Consider the following 21,134-nt stretch of genomic DNA (forward strand, 5'->3'; position numbering starts at 1 on the left):
GCAGCCAACCTAGGCTCAACCTCTTGCATCCCAGATGGTTCCCTGAGCGCCGCCAGGAGTAATTCTTGATTTTTGAGCCAGGAGTAGCCCTTGAGCATCACCGGGTGTACCCCAAAAGGCAAAAAAAGTCAGATTGTGCCCTTCTTTCCAGATGTAAAACTGACTTGAAGAAGTGGTGCCAAATGAAGGTGAAGCCAGGATTTGAATCACCCAGTTTCATGCCCTTTTCACCACGCTTCAGTAATTGTCAACTTTTACAACTTGGCAGGGCTCAAAAAACTAAGAAATCTGTCTCAATACATAAAATGGGTAATTATTATTTCTCCTCTGAGGCTGACTTGTAGGAGCTTTCACGCAACTATTCATAAACACCACATTTCCTGGTGAGAAGAGGACTCATCTGTCTTTCAGCATTGGGCAATGGGATGGGTACATGCACAGGTCAGAGTCCCAGTTTGCTAAAAGATTGCTTTCCTTGTGCTGTGTTGTTTCTTGAGTTTCATGATTTCAGGTGTTATATTAAGTCCTTAATCTATTTCCATCTAGTCTTTGTGAGTGATGTAACTTAAAGATCCCACTTCACTCTTTCACCTGTGAATATCTCGTTTCTCCAACACCTTTTACTGATGAGATTGTCATTTCTTCATTGAGTATTTTTTTCTCCCTTGTAAAATTAGTTGATTGCAAATGTATGGATGCAGTTATGCCTTATTTTGTTTTTGTTTTTGTTTGGGGGTTATACCCAGCAGTGCTCAAGGCTTACTCCTGGTTCTGCAATCAGGAATTACTCCTGGAAGCATTTGAAGGACCTGTGGAATTCAGGTGATCAAACCAGGGTCAACTGTGTGCAAAGCACATTGCCAACCTGATGTATTATTTTTTTGAGCCCTATTTATGCTTTTTAAAAATTTTGTTAGTTGCCATGTGCTCATTCTCAAATGGCAGTACCATACTCTTTTATTTTAGCTTTGTGCTATCATTTAAAACCAGGAAGTGTAACTCCTGGCTTTGGTCTTTCTTAGTATTGTTCCTTGACATTGGTCTATGTGATATTTATATATGTTCATATATATTCATATATACACAATATTCATATGTATATAATAAAAAGCATAAGCAAACAAAATAAAAAATTAAACAAGATGAACCATAGTTAACACAAAATCTTCTGTACAACAAAAGAATTGAATAACAATGAAAAAGGCTATCCACAGAAGTGAGAAAATATTTACAAACTACAGATCTGATACTGGGTTGATATCCAAGTGATATAAGGAAATCATAAATATTAATTGAAAAAACTGATTGAAAATGTATAGAGCTAAATGGACGATTTTCTCAAAAGTTATAAATATAGGGGCTGGAGAGATAGCACAGCGGGTAGGGCATTTGCCTTGCATGCAGCCGACCCAGGTTCGATTCCCAGCATCTCATATGGTCCCCCAAGCACCCCCAGGAGTAATTCCTGAGTGCATGAGCCAGGAGTAGTCCCTGTGCATCCCCGGGTATGACCCAAAAAGCAAAAAAAAAAGTTACAAATATAGGGGCTGGAGAGATAGCACAGCGGGTAGGGCGTTTGCCTTGCACGCGGCCGACCCGGGTTCAAATCCCAGCGTCCCATATGGTCCCCTGAGCATGACCAGGGGTAATTCCTGAGTGCAAAGCCAGGAGTAACCCCTGTGCATTGCCAGGTGTGACCCAAAAAGCAAAAAAAAAAGTTACAAATATAGATAACAGGTACATTAAAATATGCTCAATGTCTCTCATCATCAGAGAAATGAAAACCAAAACCACCAAGAAAAGTCACTCCATACCTATTAGAATGGTTATTATTAAAAATCCCAAAGAATTTGAAGAAGTCATCATCCCATTAGTCGGACTATAAGGGCTGGAGCAATAGCACAGCAGGTAGGGAATTTGCCTTGCACGAGGCCAACCCGGGTTCTATTCCTCTGCCCCTCTCAGAGAGTCTGGCAAGCTACCGAGAGTATCCCACCTGGCATGGCAGAGCCTGGCAAGCTACCCGTGGCATATTCGATATGCCAAAAACAGTAACATGTCTCACAATGGAGATGTTACTGGTGCCCGCTCAAGCAAATCGATGAGCAACGGGATGACAGTCATACAGTTTTGCAAGAGTATGGGAAAACTTCAAAAATATTTAAAATAGACCAGTTATATAATCTAGCAATCACACTTCTGGATATATGTGCAAATTAAATAACACCACACTCTCAAAGAGATACCTGTAGCTCCATGTTTATTATAGCATTATTCACAGTCGTTGAGACATGTGGCAACAGCCAAGTATCAATTGCTGAGTGAAGAAAAGAAAATACGGTACAAAATGACAAGGGAAAATTACTCAGCCATAAAAAAGGGGAAAACAAACAAGATAGATAGGCTGTAAGCATTATATGAGGTAAATAGTAATTTCACTTGTATATGTAACAGAAAATCTACTCAGAAAAGTGGATTAGAGTGAAAGTAGACAGAATGTGAAGTACAGGACAAATGGAGAGATATAGTTCAAAGAGTACTAATCTCCAGTTTTAAGATTAATAGCTTCAGAATATCTGATGTGCTGCAGAGTAGTTATAGGTAACAATATTATTTCTCACAACAAAAGTTAAATCTTAATTATTGAGGGAATTATGTGCCAACTTACCCTAGTATGGTCATCATTTCAAATACAAAGTTGTCAAACTCATATTTTGCACCTTACATTTATATGTTAATTACACATCAATAATGTTGATATTTTAAAAAAGGCTTTATCCCTGAGAATTTTTATTGCAATGTAAATTTAGTAAGAAAATAACCTGGCCTATCTAACTTATAGAAATGTTCTCTTTATTCCCGCCAAATATTTCCCAATGAACAATAATACACACAGTATTAATTTGCAACCTTACCTGATGTACCACAAAAAAATCCTGTCCCACCCTATCTTCCTGACCACATAAAAGCATATTTTTAAATTTCCATGTGATCTTCCTATTTCCAGAAATGAAGTGATCCTGGAAATTTCTCTTCCCACTGAATTCTTTATCTTTCACCTTGAATGTACTTTGGAGTGTTGAAAGATTTTTCCATCCACGAAGAGAAGATTAAACTAAAATTGTTTATCCAGAGCTGGGGATGTAGCTCAGGGGTTAGAGTGCTTGCCTTGATGTCTGAGACCCTGAGTTGTTGCCCCAGCACCATAAAAAAGAAATGAATAAAATTTGCATATGCAGTGGGATCAAGGATATTAGGTCCTATAAACAGATATATGTGAAATTATAAAGTAAACACACTAAAATCTAACGAATATAATTATAAGAAATAATCACTGTTATTCTTTTGAAGTCTTTTAGATTTATCTTATAATTAGAAAAAATAAAAGCATCTTAAAATCCATCTCAAAGCATTATGGGGAAGGGGCAGAAGATGAGCACATTAGATACATCAGTGCAAATCACTGGGTCTTTCCATGTGGGAAGGTCCCTAACCTCGGTCCTTTCCAGCTCAATGTTTCCGTGAAGTCTATGACGGGCTGCAAGGTGCTCACTGCACACTGCCCAGTTATGCACACTGCACTGATTTTTGTACTCTGGGTCACCTGTGGAAGAGAGTTGTGACTGGACATCTGGCTGCTTGAGCACCGGGGTCTTGATTCTTTGGGGATGCCAGGTGACCGCAGGACTTCTGCATCAACCACGTGGAAGACATTCTGAATTAAGCTACAGTTGGTGACGACTAATCATCCTGTCTCGATTTAGACTAATAGCAGCAATTTCAGTAGCACTGCATGTAATTTATTTATAATCACCCCATCTCAATTAAGCTAATAGCAGCAATTTTGGTTGCACTGCATGTAACCAAGTATGTTTTGACAGGAAACTATATTGTGGGTGAACGAGTGAGGAGGGGTAGGGGGAGGAGGAGGAATGGAAGTGGAAAGAATACTTCTGGATGTGAAGTTTTAACTACCCTTGCAGTCTATATTCATCACCGTTCTTCATAGCAGGATTTTCACTGCTTGGCATGTTGACAGGAGTCTGACTTTGTTTTGGTAGCAGAAGGTGAATAGAGGATAACTTACTACATGGAATATTCTTCTAGATAGAGACAGAAGAATTTATTCTGTAATTTCTTGATATCATGGCTGACGCTCAGAAATGCCCAACTTACACTAGGGAAAAACAGAAGTTTGAAAGTTGGACAGGTGGGGTCCATGCATTCATGAGGAGCCTTACCTGGGGGTTTATGAATTTTTAGTATCCTCATCTGTCAAAGGAGACGGTTCACCGCAGTGTATGCATGAGATACGCTAATGTAAGCGGGGCATCAGATAAAATTCTGAGCAGAATGCACATGCAAAAAAAATGTGTTTGTATAAAGTGGTGGGAAATAAGAAAATTTGGCCCAGAAAATTAAAGGTCTATCTATATACTCTTGAATAGGACTAGAGCAATAGCACGGCGGGTAGGGCATTGCCTTGCACACGGCCGACCCAGGTTCGATTCCTCCACCCCTCTTGGAGAGCCCGGCAAGCTACCGAGATTATCTCACCTGCACAGCAGGGCCTGGCAAGCTACCCATGGCATATTTGATATGCTAAAAACAGTAACAAGTCTCACAATGGAGACGTTACTGGTGAACAACTGGACACTGCTACAGTGACATTGTATACTCTTGAATGAGTCCCTGAATCCAGCACCCACTCTCTGGTCTTTCAAGAGGCATTTACAGAATTCTTTTCTTGATATTTCCATTTCCTCTAGGCCAATGGTAAGAGGATTTTTGCATTCCATTAAACCCAGGCCAATGGGAAGGATGGTGCACAGCAGACTAGAGGTTCGGAGTGAAGCTTACTACACAGCTGCCATTGCCATCTTATAGACGCTGACCTAAAGTTGCAAGTCCACTGTGTTCACTGTCCAACGCTGGCCATAGTGAGTGCCAATGAGACCATTAAGATTGTTTGGTAAAGTATTTGGCCATTTCGTTGGCCAAACCAGGATCATGGGAAGAATTATTTTATTTCTATTTCTTCACTTGCGACATGTCAAAGAATCATATTTTTTTCCATGTTCCTTCCAAATATGAGTTTGATCATTTTTACTTTATCTCACTTTTGTGTCTGAATAAGGTTACATCTGATCTTTGAGTGATTTTGTTTTAAATCCCCTCTTTACTCTCCCTCTACTTCAGTCCACGCAAGCTTACAAATGTGTACCTGAAAAGGTCACTTCCCACCCTCCTTAAAAACCTTCAGTGAACTCTTACTGCTTTTAGGATAAAGTAATAATCCTCAATATAAGACTTTCCTTGATCTGACTCTGCCTACATTTCCAACAGTAGGATGGATTAGCTGCTGGCATTCAGTGTCTCCAAAATTACCCAGTCATTCTTATTTTAATTAAACAAGCTTTCTCCTTCATTAAGACCCTCCCACAAACTATTGTCTCTGATCCAGACATCCTTTCCTGCCTTTTCTCTCAGACCAATACAGCTATTCACTCTTTTATCTCAGCTGGAATTGTACTTTTAAAGATCATCGTTAATTTTTCCAAAATATATTGCATTGTTTTCCCTATTGGCATTCTTGGTAAGCCTGAGTGTTCTTTTAATGACTAAAATCTCTGCATTTTTTTAATCCATAGTAAGTATACTCCTGAATATGACAAGGACATAAGATGTGATGGTTGGGGAAATGATAAAATGATTCATGTATGTCATGTTAAAGTTATATTTGATCATTATAAAAATGACAAATATACCTAGAAGGACAATTGTGCCAGTCTATATTTCCTCACTATATACTCTAGGTGGGATGTATGTTGGTTCATGACTTACTACTTAGTGACTCTTCAGTGTTAGATACTGACTTGAAGAAGATGGGTCAATGGAGCTGAAGCAATAGTACAGTGGGTAGGGCTTTTCTCTTACATGCAGTCCATCCAGATTTGACTCCTGGTATCTCATATGGTTCCCTGAATGCTGCCAGGAGTGATCCCTGAGTGCACAGCCAGGAAGTAATCCCTGACAACCACCAGGTGCGACCAAATACAAACCCCTGAGCACCACCAGGTTAGTTGCAAACTATTTATTTTATGACCAAGCTATAGTGACATTTATCTAGTAGATAGGATAACAACCATGATTGTGGCTTTATTGCCTTGTGAGATATTAGTGAGTTTTATATCATATTGGTAGTTTTGAGTAGTCTCTTTTCAGCAATCATAAAAACATTGGTCTCTATCTTTTTTTTGTCATATCACTAGCTCCCTTACTGTTGAGTCAATGACAAATATTTATTACACATCTTATGACAGTTACTTTTAGCTTTTCAAAAATTGTTTGACAGAGCAACTTAATGAGAATAAAGCAAATTTTTTAAGATTCAACTGGCTGACTAACCCCAGGAAATACTCTCATGAGGTTCTCAGGTGGTTGTAAGAAAGGAAGGAAAAACAAAGAAAGTGTTGGAATACAATGCTGTTCTTGGGAGGGGAAGGTGAACAGTGCTCCTAATTTGGAGATTAGAGAAACTCAAGGCTACACCGAGGGCTGGAGCAATAGCACAGCGGGTAGGGCGTTTGCCTTGCATGTGGCCAACCTGGGTTCGATTCCTCCACCCCTCTTAGAGAGCCTGGCAAGCTACCAAGAGTATATTGCCTGCACGGCAGAGCCTGGCAAGCTACCCCTGTTATATTTAATATGCCAAAAACAGTAACAAGTCTCACAATGGAGACGTTATTGGTGCCCGCTCGAGCAAATTGATGAACTATGAGATGACAGTGACAAGGCTACACTGAGAGATTAAAAAGCAGTTTCAGTGACTTTGATCAAGAAGTAGAAAGAAGAGGTGGCATGATAGTACAGTGGGTAGAGCATTTGCCTCGCATGTTGGATTTTATGGAAAATATTGAGAAACATTAGATTGAACAGGTTTCATTTTTGTCCGACTCCTCAAAGTCTCCAAGAGTACATATGCTCGGAGTGGGATACTAGGATTCTACTTTTTCCCCTGTAATCATGAGGCTTTTTATTTCCTTGTTTTTCAGTAATTTACATTTGGGAAGAATGCATATGACCCTCTTCATCGCATATTTATCTTAGGTTTCTCATGCATCCATAGATCATGAAACTGTTCATTTAAAAAAAAAACCCAATATTTTGTGGCAATTCATTTTTTTATCAGATAGAAGGTATTCAAATGTAAAACACACAACAAATGCATGCAGTGTTACTGCATCCCTGTTAAACAATTGCTTAGCCTTGGAAGCCATCAGAGGAAAATTTCAGAAAGACAGTCAGCCTAGGGGTTTGAAAGATGCTCCGGGATTTGCCAGCAGGGTAAGAAGACGTGGGAGGATCAGAAGAAGCATCTCAGGTAAAGAAAACTGAAAAAAAAAAAAAAAAACAGGAGCACAGAAGCTGAAAAATGGAAGATGGAAGCTCAAATTTAGAAACAGAAATTAAACAGGCCCTCTGGGGTGCTGCAGCCTGGTGTACAGTTGGCCTCGGCCCCCTCTGCTCAGGGGGAGATGAGATCACCGGGAGGCCCAGGGACAGCATGGAGCAGAAGTTTCTTTCTGGAAGAACACCCAAGACTCTCCTCACACCCTGAGGCCAGGCCCCGGGGGAGTTGGGAGGCCACGGGGAGCACCCTGGAGGGGTTACTCTGTCCTTGGCCTGCCTGCTCCCCTGTCCTGATGAGCAGCCGCAGAAAGGAACAGAGAGAGCCTGGCCTCCTCATCAGGGGGACTGTGTACCTGATAAATTATATTTTTATGATACTTTCAGGACAGGGAGAGGCCAAGGGCCAAAGGCATGGGCTGGGGCTGTTAAAAGAAATAAATTCCAGAGACTTTTAAGACCAGCCCCGACCACCTCTGCAGGGGGAGAAGAAGGATTTCCGGGAAAGAGCACGTCTCTGGGTTGACCTCTCCTTCCCCTACCCCAACCCCGGTCCCAGATGCACAGGGAATGCTGCCAGGGGGGGCGTCAGGGCACGAGACGGGCAGGTGGGAGAGAGGCCACATGGACAGGCCAGGCCCAGGGCCTGCACCAAGGGTGGCCGGAACTCTTTTATAAGGAAGGTGTCCTGGAAGTTGCTTTGCTCCCAAGTCCCCAGACGTGAGGCCCCAGACAGAGGCAGCGGGATACAGTGCTTCCCCAGGGGGGCCCTGGCCACCATACCTAGCCACCTGTGCCGTTAGTGTTTCCTGTCAGAGGGCATTTGAGTCAAGTGTGCCCAGAGCCTTGGCTAAGTTGTCAAGCCCTGGACCAAGTCATTTGGACCAAGACCAACTTCCCCAGGTCGCAGAGGACCCAGGGACATTCACAGGATACTTTGGGGAAGATTTGTGGCAGAATCACTGCATCAGTGAAATTCCAAAACACTCCCTCAAAACTTGTTTTGGGGGGCTGGAGTGATAACACAGAGGGTAGGGTGTTTGCCTTGCACGCGGCCAATCAGGGTTCGATTCCCAGCATCCCATATGGTCCCCCAAGTACCACCAGGAGTAATTCCTGAGTGCGGAGCCAGGAGTAACCCTTGAGCATCACTGGGTGTGACCCAAAAGGCAAAAAAAAAAAAAGATCAAAACATGTTTTGGGGGTCTGGCTAGCAACTTATTGTTAACCTGCATGAGTGATGTATAAATTTCTGGGGTTGGGGGGAAGACTTAAAAAGCTAATATTTATTATTTGGGGTTGGGCGTTCACCTTTCAGGCGGCCGACCCAAATTCGATTCCTCCGCCCCTCTCGGAGAGCCTGGCAAGCTACCGAGAGTATCAAGCCCACACAGCAGAGCCTGGCAAGCTACCCGTGTGTATTGGATATGCCAAAAACAGTAAGTCTCTCAATGAGAGACGTTACTGGTGCCCGCTCGAACAAATCGATGAGCAACGGGATGGCAGTGACAGTGATTAAAAACAAAAATGCAGGAAACTACCAAAAGACAAAGAAGAATTAAACTGTTCTCCTCCCTTCCTTCCCACAGGCCTTTTCGCCATTCCAAGTCCACTGTCGGGGTCTGCCACTTGAATGAACAGCAGTAGCTGTTGATGTTCAAAAGGCAACTAGCCTGGAAAGAGCTTCTCTCTGTCTCTGCTCTTTACTCATAAGGTACAAGGAGCACTGGGCTAAGAGTCTAAGAACCCAGCAGTCAGCTCGGGACCTTCGACAAGTAACTTCTCTCCGTGGGTCTCGATGAATCTGCCTACACAAAGGGAGTCTTGGGAACGGGGTGCTCTCCGTACCATCAAGAGCCTTTAGGAAGAGCAATCTTGGGCTGGAGCACTAGCACAGCGGGTAGGGCGTTTGCCTTGCACGCGGCCGGCCCCGGTTTGATTCCCAGCATCCCATATGGTCCCCTGAGCACCACCAGGGGTGATTCCTAAGTGCAGAGCCAGGAGTAACCCCTGTGCATCGCCAGGTGTGACCCAAAAAGCAAAAAAAAAAAAAAAAAGAAGGAAGAGCAATCTCCCCACTTCTCACTTGCAGAGACCCACAGGTGGGGATGGGGTGGGCTGGGGGGTGGAGGACGCTGAGATACTCAAGTAATAGGGATGAAAGTGGCTCCCGGGTCACTTCAAGAGGAAGGAGCCATTTTCCTGGGCCAAGAACGAAGAGCAGTCCAGCCAGCCCCACCGGGCCCTACTCACCTGTGCACTTCAGAGCGGACTGAAGCCAGCCTACACGGTTCCTCCCCCGGCCCAACACAGGCCCCTGAGGACCCCCACCCCCTCCTCACTCTGTGCTCAGCTCAGAAACAATGCAAGAGCGGAAGGATGCGCCTGCTTGCCCGAAGCATCCGGAAGCTCATTTCCTGCCTTCACCTGCTGCATCAGCCTCTTTGAAACACAGCAAATCTCACCCCATCCTTGCCCGGAGCCTTATCTTCTCAAACCCACTTTCTCTCTCCTCCAGCCCCAGCCAGCTGGTCCATCAATACCTGGAGTGCTTTCAGGACTCTGAACCTGAGCACTTTCTGTTCCCGGGCACACAGCAACGTAATCGGCCGTGCTCCGAGCCAACGGGGCCACACCCAGCACAGCTGAGAAACAGGCATGTGCAGTGCTGGGGAGAAAGCAGAGCCTCAAGCAGGCAAGACATGTGCTCTGCTGTGGGAGAACATAGGCTCAGGTAGTTTAGGTTTATCGGGTTACTCCCAACACAGTGCTCCCAGTCCTCTGTGTTTATTTGTAACTTCTTTATTTCTGTTCTGTTGACTTGTAAATATTGTTTTTCTCTTCTCCTTGAGTCCTTTGCATAGTTTATTCAGAGCCATGTCCTTTAGTATGGGCACAGGAAGACTTAGCACATGCTATGCTTTTGTAACCTGGGACTCATTTGACTCTACAAGATATTTTCCTCCTGGGCATCTGTTCTCTGGACCTAAGACTCAGCTGTCCTCACTTCCTAGCACCCCCAAAAGCAGGGTCCCGACAAGGGACGGGACTGACCCAGGGCAAGCGGTGAGGTATGTGCTACCCTGGCATCAAGGTGCCTAATGCTTAACTATAAGGTAAGAGCTTGGTCATAGACAAATGCTGTTATGATCCAAAAAGTAATAACTAGGTTTGGACCCTGCTATGGTTAGGAAGGATTAATCTGGCCTGAGTGCTGTAGTCTGAGTCTGTGGCAAGATGCTGCCAGGAGAGCTGCCCTACAAGCCTCAATGTATCTCTTACTGTGTCCCTACAAAAATAACTAGTATTCAGATGTTGATGGAGTTTTTGAACTGAGGAAAAGAGAAAAACACCTTAAGAGGTATTTTGCCTGTGGGCAGTCAGTAAGGGCTTTCTTATGTTGATTTTGCTACCAGACTTTGTGTAGCCTACAGGGCAAGGTGGGGAGAGACAAGTAGGGGGAGAGACTAATGAGGGGAGTGAAGAATCCCCCTTCATTGGGATAGAGGGGTGAGGACTTAGGAAGGAAGAGTGTGTGAGATGAGAGAGAAGAAAGATTGAATAAACAGTCACTAATCAGCGACCAGCTTGGTCCTCGTTCTTCCTTTGCCTGTCCTTCCAACAGCCTTCCCGATCCAGCCCATAAACAGCGGCTCCAGAGCACCAAACACGGGCGGTGAGACAGAGCCGCCTGGAGAGCCCTCGAACACACACCCTTCAGCGTGCAAAGTTTTTTACATTCTACCACAGACCCACACCCCCCCCACACATGCACCCACCCTGATAGAGTTATTTATTTATTTGTTGGTTGGTTGGTTGGTTTTCTTTTTGGGTCACACCTGGTGATGCACAGGGCTTGTTACTCCTGGCCCATGCACTCAGGAATTACTCCTGGCGGTGCTCAGGGAACCATATGGGATGCTGGGAATCGAACACAGGTCGGCCGCATGCAAGGCAAATGCCCTACCTGCTGTGCTATTACTCCAGCCCCCCCCCCATAGAATTCTTAACGCACTAGACTCTCCCAAGCACTTGACTTAAGCCTCTGTAATGATACAAAATCAGAAATAAAGATGATGTCCATATGTGTGGGGGTGAGTGAGCATGCACAAAGGTCCATTGTATCTCTAAACAATAGTTTCTAGAGGGTGTTACATCTTGTTCCCCTAAAGTCATCATCACAGGCCTTATAACAATGATGGTGATGACGGGTTTGCAGGCAGTCTGTAAGTGATGGACAAGCAAGTAAAGGCAGACAGCTCCAAAGCCAGGGGATAGGAGGCATGGAAGGAACCCCCCCACCCCCGCCCCAGTACCATGAACTCACCGGGTGGTCTGCATCCAGTTCTGCTCCATAGCTGAGGATCTGGTTGGCAAATTTGTCAAGCTCTTGCATGGTTTTGGGGAACCAGGGCACTGCAATTCACAAAGAGCCACGTTTAGAGGGCAAACGGGCGGGGCCAAAGGCCAGAGCACCAGATCCTCCCTTTAGCAGAAACCAGCCCGGAGGCTTGGAGGTCTGTGATACAAGGGCCCCATCCCCAGGAGCCAGGAAAGCCGTTGAGATGCGGCATTCCAGCCCAGGCTGGGAAAGATCCCTGAGAGGAAGGGGCTGCACCCCGCCCCCTCCCCCCCAGGAAAGGCAGAAAGAGACCCAGCTTGAGAGCTAACTGCTGTCCTGAGAACTGGTGTGCAGGACACACACACACACACACACACAGAAAAAAAAAAACAGTAAAAAGTTGGAAAACTGGGGGCTGGAGCGATAGCACAGCGGATAGGGCATTTGCCTTGCACACGTCGGACCCGGATTCAATCCCCAGCATCCCATATGGTCCCTTGAGCACCGCCAGGAGTAATTCCTGAGTGCAGAGTCAGGAGTAATCCCTGTGCATCTCCAGGTGTGACCCAAAAAAAAAGAAAAAAGTTGTAAAACTGTTGTATTCGGTTCTCAAAGCTGATTCACCTGCTAGCTGACCAACTCTGCCCTTTAATCCTCTGCTCTTTATCTCCCCAACACATACACACACGCGCACACACATCCACATGCACACACATGCACATGCACGCACATGAGCATACACACATGCACACATGCATTCATGCACACACCCAGTCCCTGGCAACTATCTACTTTCGATGTAGTGAGTGTGACTCTGTGTTGAGATTCCACACATAAATGAAACCATGCAGTGGTCGTTTTTCTTATTTCACTTAACTTTTAAGAATCTAACTTAAAAACTACACATCCAAGGCTGGAGGAAGTATGGAGATAACACATTTGCTTGCATGCAACTGACCCTGGGTTCGATCCCCAGCATCACATATGGGCCCCCTCGAAGCACTGTCAGGAGCGATTCCTGAATTGAGAGCCGGAAGTAAGCCCTGAGCACAGCCAGATGCAGCCTCCAAAATCAGTAATAATAACAGCAGCAATAACAAGAAGGATAACTAATAATCATGTTTTCAACAATACTCAGGTTCCTGAGTGGGGATCTTCTCTGAAGTATCTCACAATATAGCTCCCTCCCGCCTGTGGGTCTGGAGGAGAAAGCTGTGGTTCTCCGGAGAAGTCGAAGAGAACACTTGAGCCCAGAACACAAACCAGGTCAAACTCAGCCGCTGCCCTCCAGAGAGCAAGGTGAACGCAGGAGGCGCCACCTCGCAGCGCCATTTTCCCCCAAGCCCCCAGGTCACCTCACAAAATCTTTGTGAACAAAAGTCGATTTGCATGACACTGGTGAAAGGGCAAGAACGGAAGAGGGGGGGCACGTTTTGAGATTTGAGATGCTTTGCAGCACCCAAAGGAACTGCTAGTTTGCTTGAGGAGCTGCCTGTGGGAGGTGGGGGTGGGGGAGCAGCTGGGGTGGGGGGAGGGGCTGAGTTATGGGGGCTGCAGGATGTGGTTCTGCAAGGATTGGAGAAGGAGGGCAGGTAAAGTAGGTGGTAGCAATCAGATCTCTGTGTCCCACAGGAAGGAAGATACACACTGGGGAGGTGGGGGTGGGGGGCGGGGTAGAACTGTTTGAGGGATGAAGGAAGGTAAGGAAGGACCTTTGGATAATAGCGCCTTGAGGGCAAGGTCAGGGAGCACAGCAGACCCAGGTGCTGAAAGCAAAGGAGGGCCAGGGGAAAGGTGGACGTGGAGGCAGGACCCCTAGTCGTGCGAACGGGGAGCCACCATCCACGGAACGCAGCTCTGGTCTCATTACTGTTCCGAACACCTCCCAAGGCAGAGCCCGGTGAGGTTTAGTCTCCCGGAACAGGACGGAGAAACTGAGGTTTAGGAAGCCGATGGGAGTCACCAAAGCGCACCAACCGCGGTGTAAGAGTGGAGATCCGGAAACGTCAGGCAGCAGAAGTAACCTTGCGGGGAGCTGCCGAGTGAGCCCGAGGCCTCTTTTGCGTCCTCTGAAACTGGGTTTCGGGGGAAGATGCAGAGTAGGTCTGACCCACCCCTGCAGCCTGTGCCTCTGGAACAACAGAGCTGGGAGCAGTAACAACGACACTAGGAAGGAAACTAGCTAGCGTTCTTGAGAGCCTGCCAGGTGCCAGGCTCCGCACATCACATTTTTGATGGAATAATTCCTGGAAGCTCAGGGCTGCTGGAGGGACCAACGGGACCATCGGGCAAGCGGCAATGCAGGCAAACGGCGCAGCCTAGTGACCGAGTGCGTCTAAGCCTGGCTGTGGGTCTGGACCGCTTTGGCACGCCCGGGAGGGACGCGAGTGCCACCTACTGTCCAGAGTGGGGAATGTCTCCCGCCGGGCTCACCCGTAAAGCCTCCTTCCACCGAAGCAACAGGCGCATCTCAACAACTTGTGCACAATGAAGGTTCTCTTGGGCTCTTGTTTCCAACATCTCCCATGCTGGCCCTTGTCTCCCTGTGCTCATGATCAAACTGGGCAGCGAGTGTCGTTCGAAATACCACGAAACGGGCCCCCCCGAGCCGAGCAACAGCGGCGTGAAGTGGAGAGCCCAGATACACACAGTTAGCAAGACCTTGGGCTGAATCCCTTCTCGAGGTTTCCTCGGCCCCCTCCGCCCCCCAAGCCCAGTGCCCTTGTCGTGACTGACTCCCGGGGCTGTGTAACGGAAGCAGGGGGGTGTGGCAGTAAGGGAGGCCCATGGGGTCACCTAGCCCAGACCTCAGGCTGTGGTTATTTTCACGCCCACTGGGCACGCAGCCTCTTTATGGGACTCCCGGGTTCTGGCCGCTAACCTTTGGGGTTTGGGGAGACTCGACAGTATGTCCTACTGCCCTGGAAGGGAGTCTGGCTTCCATCTTTGTCACCTGGACTCCCCCAAGCGTCCCTCTCTCCTTGAACCCAGGGCTTTACTTGGCCCGATGGGCCTCTGTGGTGGGCACCAGAGATGGGGTCTATTCTCTGCGGACTGTGATTGGAGTTTGGAGAAGGTCACCTGCTGTCATCAGAGCCAGACTCTCCCCTGAGTCCACTCCTGGTGCCCAGCCCAGCCCATTGTCATCCCTGGGTGCCCCTTCTCTGCCCTCACATCCTCTCTCCTGCCTCTTCTGTCCCAAAGCAGTAGGTAAATTTACACAAGCAACAGGGAAACTTCAAAGCTGATGATGCCAGCAAGTGCTTGGAGAAGGAAGTAGGAGAAGGCAGTGGGGGTGACAGGAATGCTATTTTGATGATAATTTAAGGCCCCAGACCCTGTGGTGAGGGTGTTGCTATCCTGACACCCCCTTAAGAAGTCCAAAAGGAACTGGGAGAGCTAGAACCTGTACCCAGTGCAGAGGTGGGCCCCTGTCTGACTCAGGAAGGGAAGCATTGAGGACCTGGAAGCCATCAGAGAGTCTGGGCATGAGTTCTGTGTCTGCACTGACTGTGGCACCCAGGACAAATGGTTAAATCTGTTCGTGCCTCACTCTTCCTATCTGTGAAATGGAGCTGATGGTTCTATAAAGCGCTACTCTAGAGGAGCAGATGGAGCTCAATGAATTGGCACACGAAGCTTGCGGCACATAGTTAATACTATCACAATCAGCTTTAAAGCATTTGTGGGGGCAGCGAGGGGGAGCTCTGTCCTTACTCAGCACAGCACGAGCAGCGCCTCAGAGTTCCACAGTCAGGTTAGAAAGGCTGCCACTCAGGGTGACTCTGCTAGTATTTTCCCTCCCAAAACCTTACTTCATTTACTCACAAGCAGACTAAAGTTGTCATTTCATACGACTGCATCTCACGGTATGAGTTAAATGCAGCAGCAAATGTGCCACGTTTTAGCTCAGTCACTGGCCTGCTGTAAGTGCTTGTCCGTCTTGGTCATTGAGAGGACAAAGGTTTGTATGATGATGTCACTGTATCACTGTCATCCTGTTGATCACCGATTTGCTTGTGCAAACCCAGTAATGTCTCCATTCATCCTAGCCCTGAGAGTTTAGCAGCCTCTTTTGTACTCGTCCTTCCCAACAGTGCTACATTAGAAGCTCTTCAGGGTCAGGGGAAGAGACCCATCATTGTTACTGTATTTGGGATATGAATACGCCATGGGGCGGGGGGGCTTGCCAGGATTTCCCGTGTGGACAGTAAAACCAAACTCCCGGAAAACATCTGATAGCCTAGTTCTCCCTCTTGGAGAACCTGGCGAGCTCCCAAGAGTTTACTGTCCGCACAGGAGAATGATGATGATTTTTGATAAAAAGGAGGAGAGAGAGAGGAAAAAGTTCAAGGGGTAGAAGAAAGGAGGAAGAAGTATGGGAAGAGAAGAGGAGGAAAGAAGGGAGACTGAGTCATGACAGGGTCTTTATTTCAGCTCGATGGTCCCAGGCGTTCTAGTATTGGGTCTCAGTGTGGACTGTTGGGTTCATTTGCTGCTATTCCTTTCGGGAGTTCAAATTGGAAGGCCTGAGACTGAGCAGAGAGCACACAAAACTCACTTCGATTCCCATCAAAGCGTCAACCTTGCTTGCTTCTGGAAGTTTGGGCACGGTATCCGATTAGATCTCCATGCCTCTCATCCGAGAAACCAGTTTGGAATCCACCTTGGTTAGACCTGAGCCTGCTGCCATTTTCCAATCTACCACCGGGGGGCAGCAGAACCAGCCCGTGTCTGCTCTGGGGAACATAATTTGTTTTTTCAGGCTTTGTTCAGACTTCTTGGTGTGGAGAGAAATACAAAACAGGGACAGATGTTGAGAAGGCTTTGAAAATTCAAAGGACTAAAGGCAAAAAGCAGAGTGAGGTCAGTGTCCTCCCAGACCCCAGACCTTGAAGGTCAGGCCCATGTCTCAGGGACTGTGGACACTCCCTGGGATGTAAGTATATAGTAGACCAAAAGTGCTGCTCACCCCTTTCCAGGGGTTTCTGGCGTCTTCTGAGTCCTGCCATCCTTCAGAAATGTCCCAGAACACAGCCATGCTGGAGCCTCATTGACAATGAGCCAGGCCACCGTCTCCCACCCCTGCACCTTTAAAACAGTGACACTCCCTGCAAAGTGCTCCCTTCACTAGTTTCTTGCTTTTGAATGGCCACAATACTCGAAGACATGTCAGAGGGTTCAACAAGCTGATACAGGATAAGCCTGTACAGCGGTGTGGACACAGAGCCAGGGGGCCTTATGAGCATCTGGTTGCATTTTGATGGTCATCGGAGAAGACTGTATAAAGTCTGAAATGTTTGAAACTTTTTAAAGTCTGAAACCTATGAAAAATGGCCAGGGGTGACCACTTTGGAACCCACTTTCTCAAGGAAGCCACCTAGCCCTACCTAGGAATCTATTCCTGCCTCCCCACCCCCTTCCCCACCTCAGCTAAGTGTCATGTCTTAGAGGCCCTTGGGAATACACATCCTGTGTGTTGTCTAGGGCAGAATGAAGACCCAGACCAGGCACAAGGGTCAGGAGCAGGCCCTGGACAGTTGTTACTGTGGGGAGCAGAGGCAAGGCTTAAGAAAATGAGACCCAGGAGTGGCCAGATTGGGGAATCAAGTCAGTAAAAAAGTCTGAAGTGGGGAAATTTTAAAGACCTCCAGGAAAAAGAGGACCAGTCCTATGCATTTGCACCCCGATTTCATACTGCAGAAGGGGTCATATTCCTAGGCTGGGAGAAGGAGGCCTTGGTTCCAGGGTCACACAGGCCAATCCCAGCTGGGCAACTCTGAGCAACATCCTGGATCCCAGAGATGCTGGTTTTCCATCCAGAAATGGGCAAGGTCTTCAGTTCCTCACCTGCCTCCTGGGACCTAGGGTGTCACTGCCCTTGAAGTTTATTATTCTTTACAACCCTAACACTAGAGACTCTTGTCTGGTTAAGTCAATGAACTCCCGCAGGTCACCAGAAGCAGTGCTGGACTTCATTCTTGCATCCCCATCCTCTCTCCCTGGGCTCTTCCGATGTTTCTAGCTCCAAGTGATGGATGCCTCTTGCTCCCTTTGCAAGAAGAGTTGATTTGAGAGCTCCCTGAGCACCTGCAATGGGGCGAAGCATTTCACGTCCACTGCGTCGAAGCACAGAGTGGGGAAGCAGAACTCTTCCTGCATTACTACTGAGCACAGTAAGGCTCAGGGAGATGGAATGGCTTTTGCAGGTCAGCAGGAACACTGCATCAAGTGAGAGAGAGAGAGAGAGAGAGAGAGAGAGAGAGAGAGAGAGAGAGAGAGAGAGAGAGAGAGAGAGAGAGAGAATGAGAGAGCAAGAAAGAGAGCAGACACAGAGAGGAGGGAGGGAGAGAGAGAGCAAGAGAGGGAGCAGACACAGGGAGAGGAGAAAAGGAGAGACACCAGAGACCGAGGCAGAGACAGTGACAGCTCTGCCGCCAGGGCTATGAGCACAGAGTGGCAGGAGGGCTTTTATTTGCGCTTCCTTGTCCCTCACCTTGAGAGGGAAAGGAGAAGAAGCCGAAAACAGGAACCCAACAGGAGGTGGAGAAAATTTTTCCTAGGACAATGCTGTCCCTTGCCTCCATGAATAGCAGAAGAGCAACTTTTGCACATCCAAACCCTCTGCTCTGCAGAGAGATCTCTCTCCTTGCTTGATTGAAGGCTACTCTTCTCCTCCTCCTCCTCTTCCTCCTCCTTTTCCTCCTCCATCTCCTCCCCGGCTCACTCTCAGCACAGACACTAGATACTGTCCCGCTCCCACCCCAGGCCTCTGTTTGAAAAAGTTAAATCAGATTAGCTCATTCGTGACCTTTGCAAATACCTCTGCGGTGGGCTGGCCCCTGGGAGCCCCCTGCACGGCCTCATGGGCCGCCGGGCACGGTGGTTAATGAATGACTCTGGCAGGCTGGCCGACAGAGGCCCTCTGTGAAGCCAGAGGCACCCGAGGGGGGGCAGATCATTAATAAATATTGATTTGGCTCCAAAGGAAGCAGCCCTGCAGGAGAGCTGGCCCAGGACACCCACATTGTGGTCTCATTAAGTCAGGGTCAACTGCTCAGCCCGGACGCCAAGGGCCGGCTGGTCCAAGAGGACCCCTGGGCAAAAGCACACTCTCCCCCAGCAGCCCCCCCTCTACCAGAGCTGGCTGGAGCCAGCTTCCTGGCCAGTGGGTCAGAGCAGTCCTATTAAATTTATAGCAGTTCAAGGTGCAAGCTGAGTCCCCTCCTCCACAGATCCTCACTAGCCCCAGGGTTGAGTCAACCAGGCACCCAGGCCTGCCCCGACTTCTGCCTCCTGCCTATCTCGGAGAGCAATAAATCCTCCATTTTCCTGGGCCTGAAATAGAAGGGTGCTTTCACCCCCTTCTCTGCCTTGTCCCAGGATCCTGAATGTCCCCTCTGCCCCCAAGGCAAGAGGCTCCAGCCCCTTTGCCGCCACCACCCTCCACCCCCACCCACCCCAGCCATCCCTGTGCTGATCACAGCAGCTTCCCCCAAAGCAAGTGGGGCTGCTGACTTGCCTGTATTGTGCAGGGTGGATGTTTGAGAGTCTTATCTCCTTCCTCTGAGGTGCTTTCTGGAGGTTGGGGCCCTTTAGGAAGTGCTTGGCAACACGGGTGAGCCAATGCTGTGCCCGACCAGCTCCCAGATAGAGAACAGAGGCCAAGAGGGATGGGTCTAGGGTCTACTTTTATTATTGATGTAATGGGAAAACATGAGCTCTTCCCTACATGCTACAAAGGGACTAAGAACCCAGTGGATAAAAAGAAGCTGGTATGAACGAAAGAGTGAAACTGTTGTATTGAATAAAGCGAGGGGAGGGGCTGTGGCAGGATGGAAGTGAAGGGTATGGGCAGAATGATGAATTAATAAGAGAATGACCTGCAGGATCATTTATTTCAACCCCAACCTTTCTGAAGTATCATGTCTCTCACTGGTATCCCCTAATATCAAACCATTTCATTTAAAGATGTTGGACTACCACTTTCAAATCAGCTATGGCCAGTGTACAGCTGACCAGAGTCCAGCTAAAACATTCTGATGTAAAGGCAGGAGCGATAGCACAGCGGGTGGGGTGTTTGCCTTGCACACGGCTAACCTGGGTTCGATCCCCGGCATCCCATATGATCCCCCAAGCACTGCCAGGAGTAATTCCTGAGTGCAAAGCCAGGAGTAACCCCTGAGCATCGCTGGGTATGACTCAAAAAGAAAAAAAAATTCTGATGTAGAGTTTTAATCTGCCACCAGAGACCTCCTTTGCTCAGCTCCTCTTCCGACAGTCAAACCCAAGGCTGGCTTTAGTTATCTCCCATCTCCTCCCCCAGGTGTTTCCCTCCCAATCCCAGTGTAAATTTGCCCAGAGAGCAACCACCGACCAGACCAGATTATAAAACATGGGAGACCAAGGGTCATGACCACCTCCCATAGCCCTGTGCTAAAGAGGATCCATAAACATCTGTTACAATGAGTGAGTGATCATCTGAATTCGAATGTCAGCATGAATTAAAGAGAAGATGTGGCAATGCTGGGTCCCGTGTTCTCAAAGAAGTAGTAAGAAAAGAAGAAAGAAAATCCCAGTAGTCAGAATTTCTACAAGCAAGGACCACATCATGGACTAAATACCAAGAAAAGAGAAGATAATGCTGGAAAATAATGATGTTGAATGTTGCCCGCACGCCTGGATGTCTTCCCCAGGGCCCCTAGGAGGGAATGGGCTCCAGCTTCCCTCCCCACCTCGAGCAGAGCTCCCAGCAGCCGAAGACCACCGGAACCTAGCAACAGCCATGCTCGAGGCCCCTCTCCACACATTCGGACAGGCCTCACACATGAAGGTATCGGCAGAGGAACCCAGGTGTGTGTAATCTCATCAACGGCCAACATCCAGAGATTTAAAAGCAAGCTCCCAGAAGCTATCTTGTAGCCTACTTCTCCCTCTGGGAGAAACTGGCAAGCTTCTGAGGGTTTCCTGCCCACATGGGACAGCCTTGCAAGCTTCCCATGGTGTATTCATATGCTAAATCCAGTAACAAGCTGGATCTCATTCCCCTGACCCTGAAAGAGCCTCCAGTACAACATCGTTGGGAGGGCTGAGTCGAGAGAGACTTCTAAGATCTCAGGGAAAGGACGAATAGAGAGGTTACTGAGAAATCGAGAATTAATGGGTTTTTGTGATTCGTGAGTGTTGCCAAAATGATAAGGAGCATTGGTAATGTGGGGGTGGGGGGGAGGGTCACTGGCTTTCATCGTGGATGCTGTCAATATGGAAAGAGAAAAAAAAGATGAGAAAGAAAAGAGGGACACAAAGGGAGAGAGGAAAGGAAGAAAAACCTACTTGAGAAGATACTCGCTTTTCCTAAGAGCAAAGCTTCTCCTCATTCTCA

General features: G+C 47.6%; 1 protein-coding gene across 2 annotated transcripts in view; it reads right to left on the reverse strand.

Moving 5' to 3' along the window:
• Positions 1-21,134, reverse strand: part of PAH (phenylalanine hydroxylase) — a 93,709-nt gene that overhangs the window by 26,412 nt on the left and 46,163 nt on the right. For both annotated transcript variants that reach the window (XM_055118545.1, XM_004602778.2), the window contains exon 4: positions 11,738-11,826. In XM_055118545.1, coding sequence (XP_054974520.1) covers positions 11,738-11,826 — 89 coding nt within the window. The remainder of the gene's footprint in view (positions 1-11,737; positions 11,827-21,134) is intronic.

Source organism: Sorex araneus, chromosome 10, assembly GCF_027595985.1.
Source record: "Sorex araneus isolate mSorAra2 chromosome 10, mSorAra2.pri, whole genome shotgun sequence".
In the NCBI taxonomy this organism is placed as follows: Eukaryota; Metazoa; Chordata; class Mammalia; order Eulipotyphla; family Soricidae; genus Sorex; species Sorex araneus.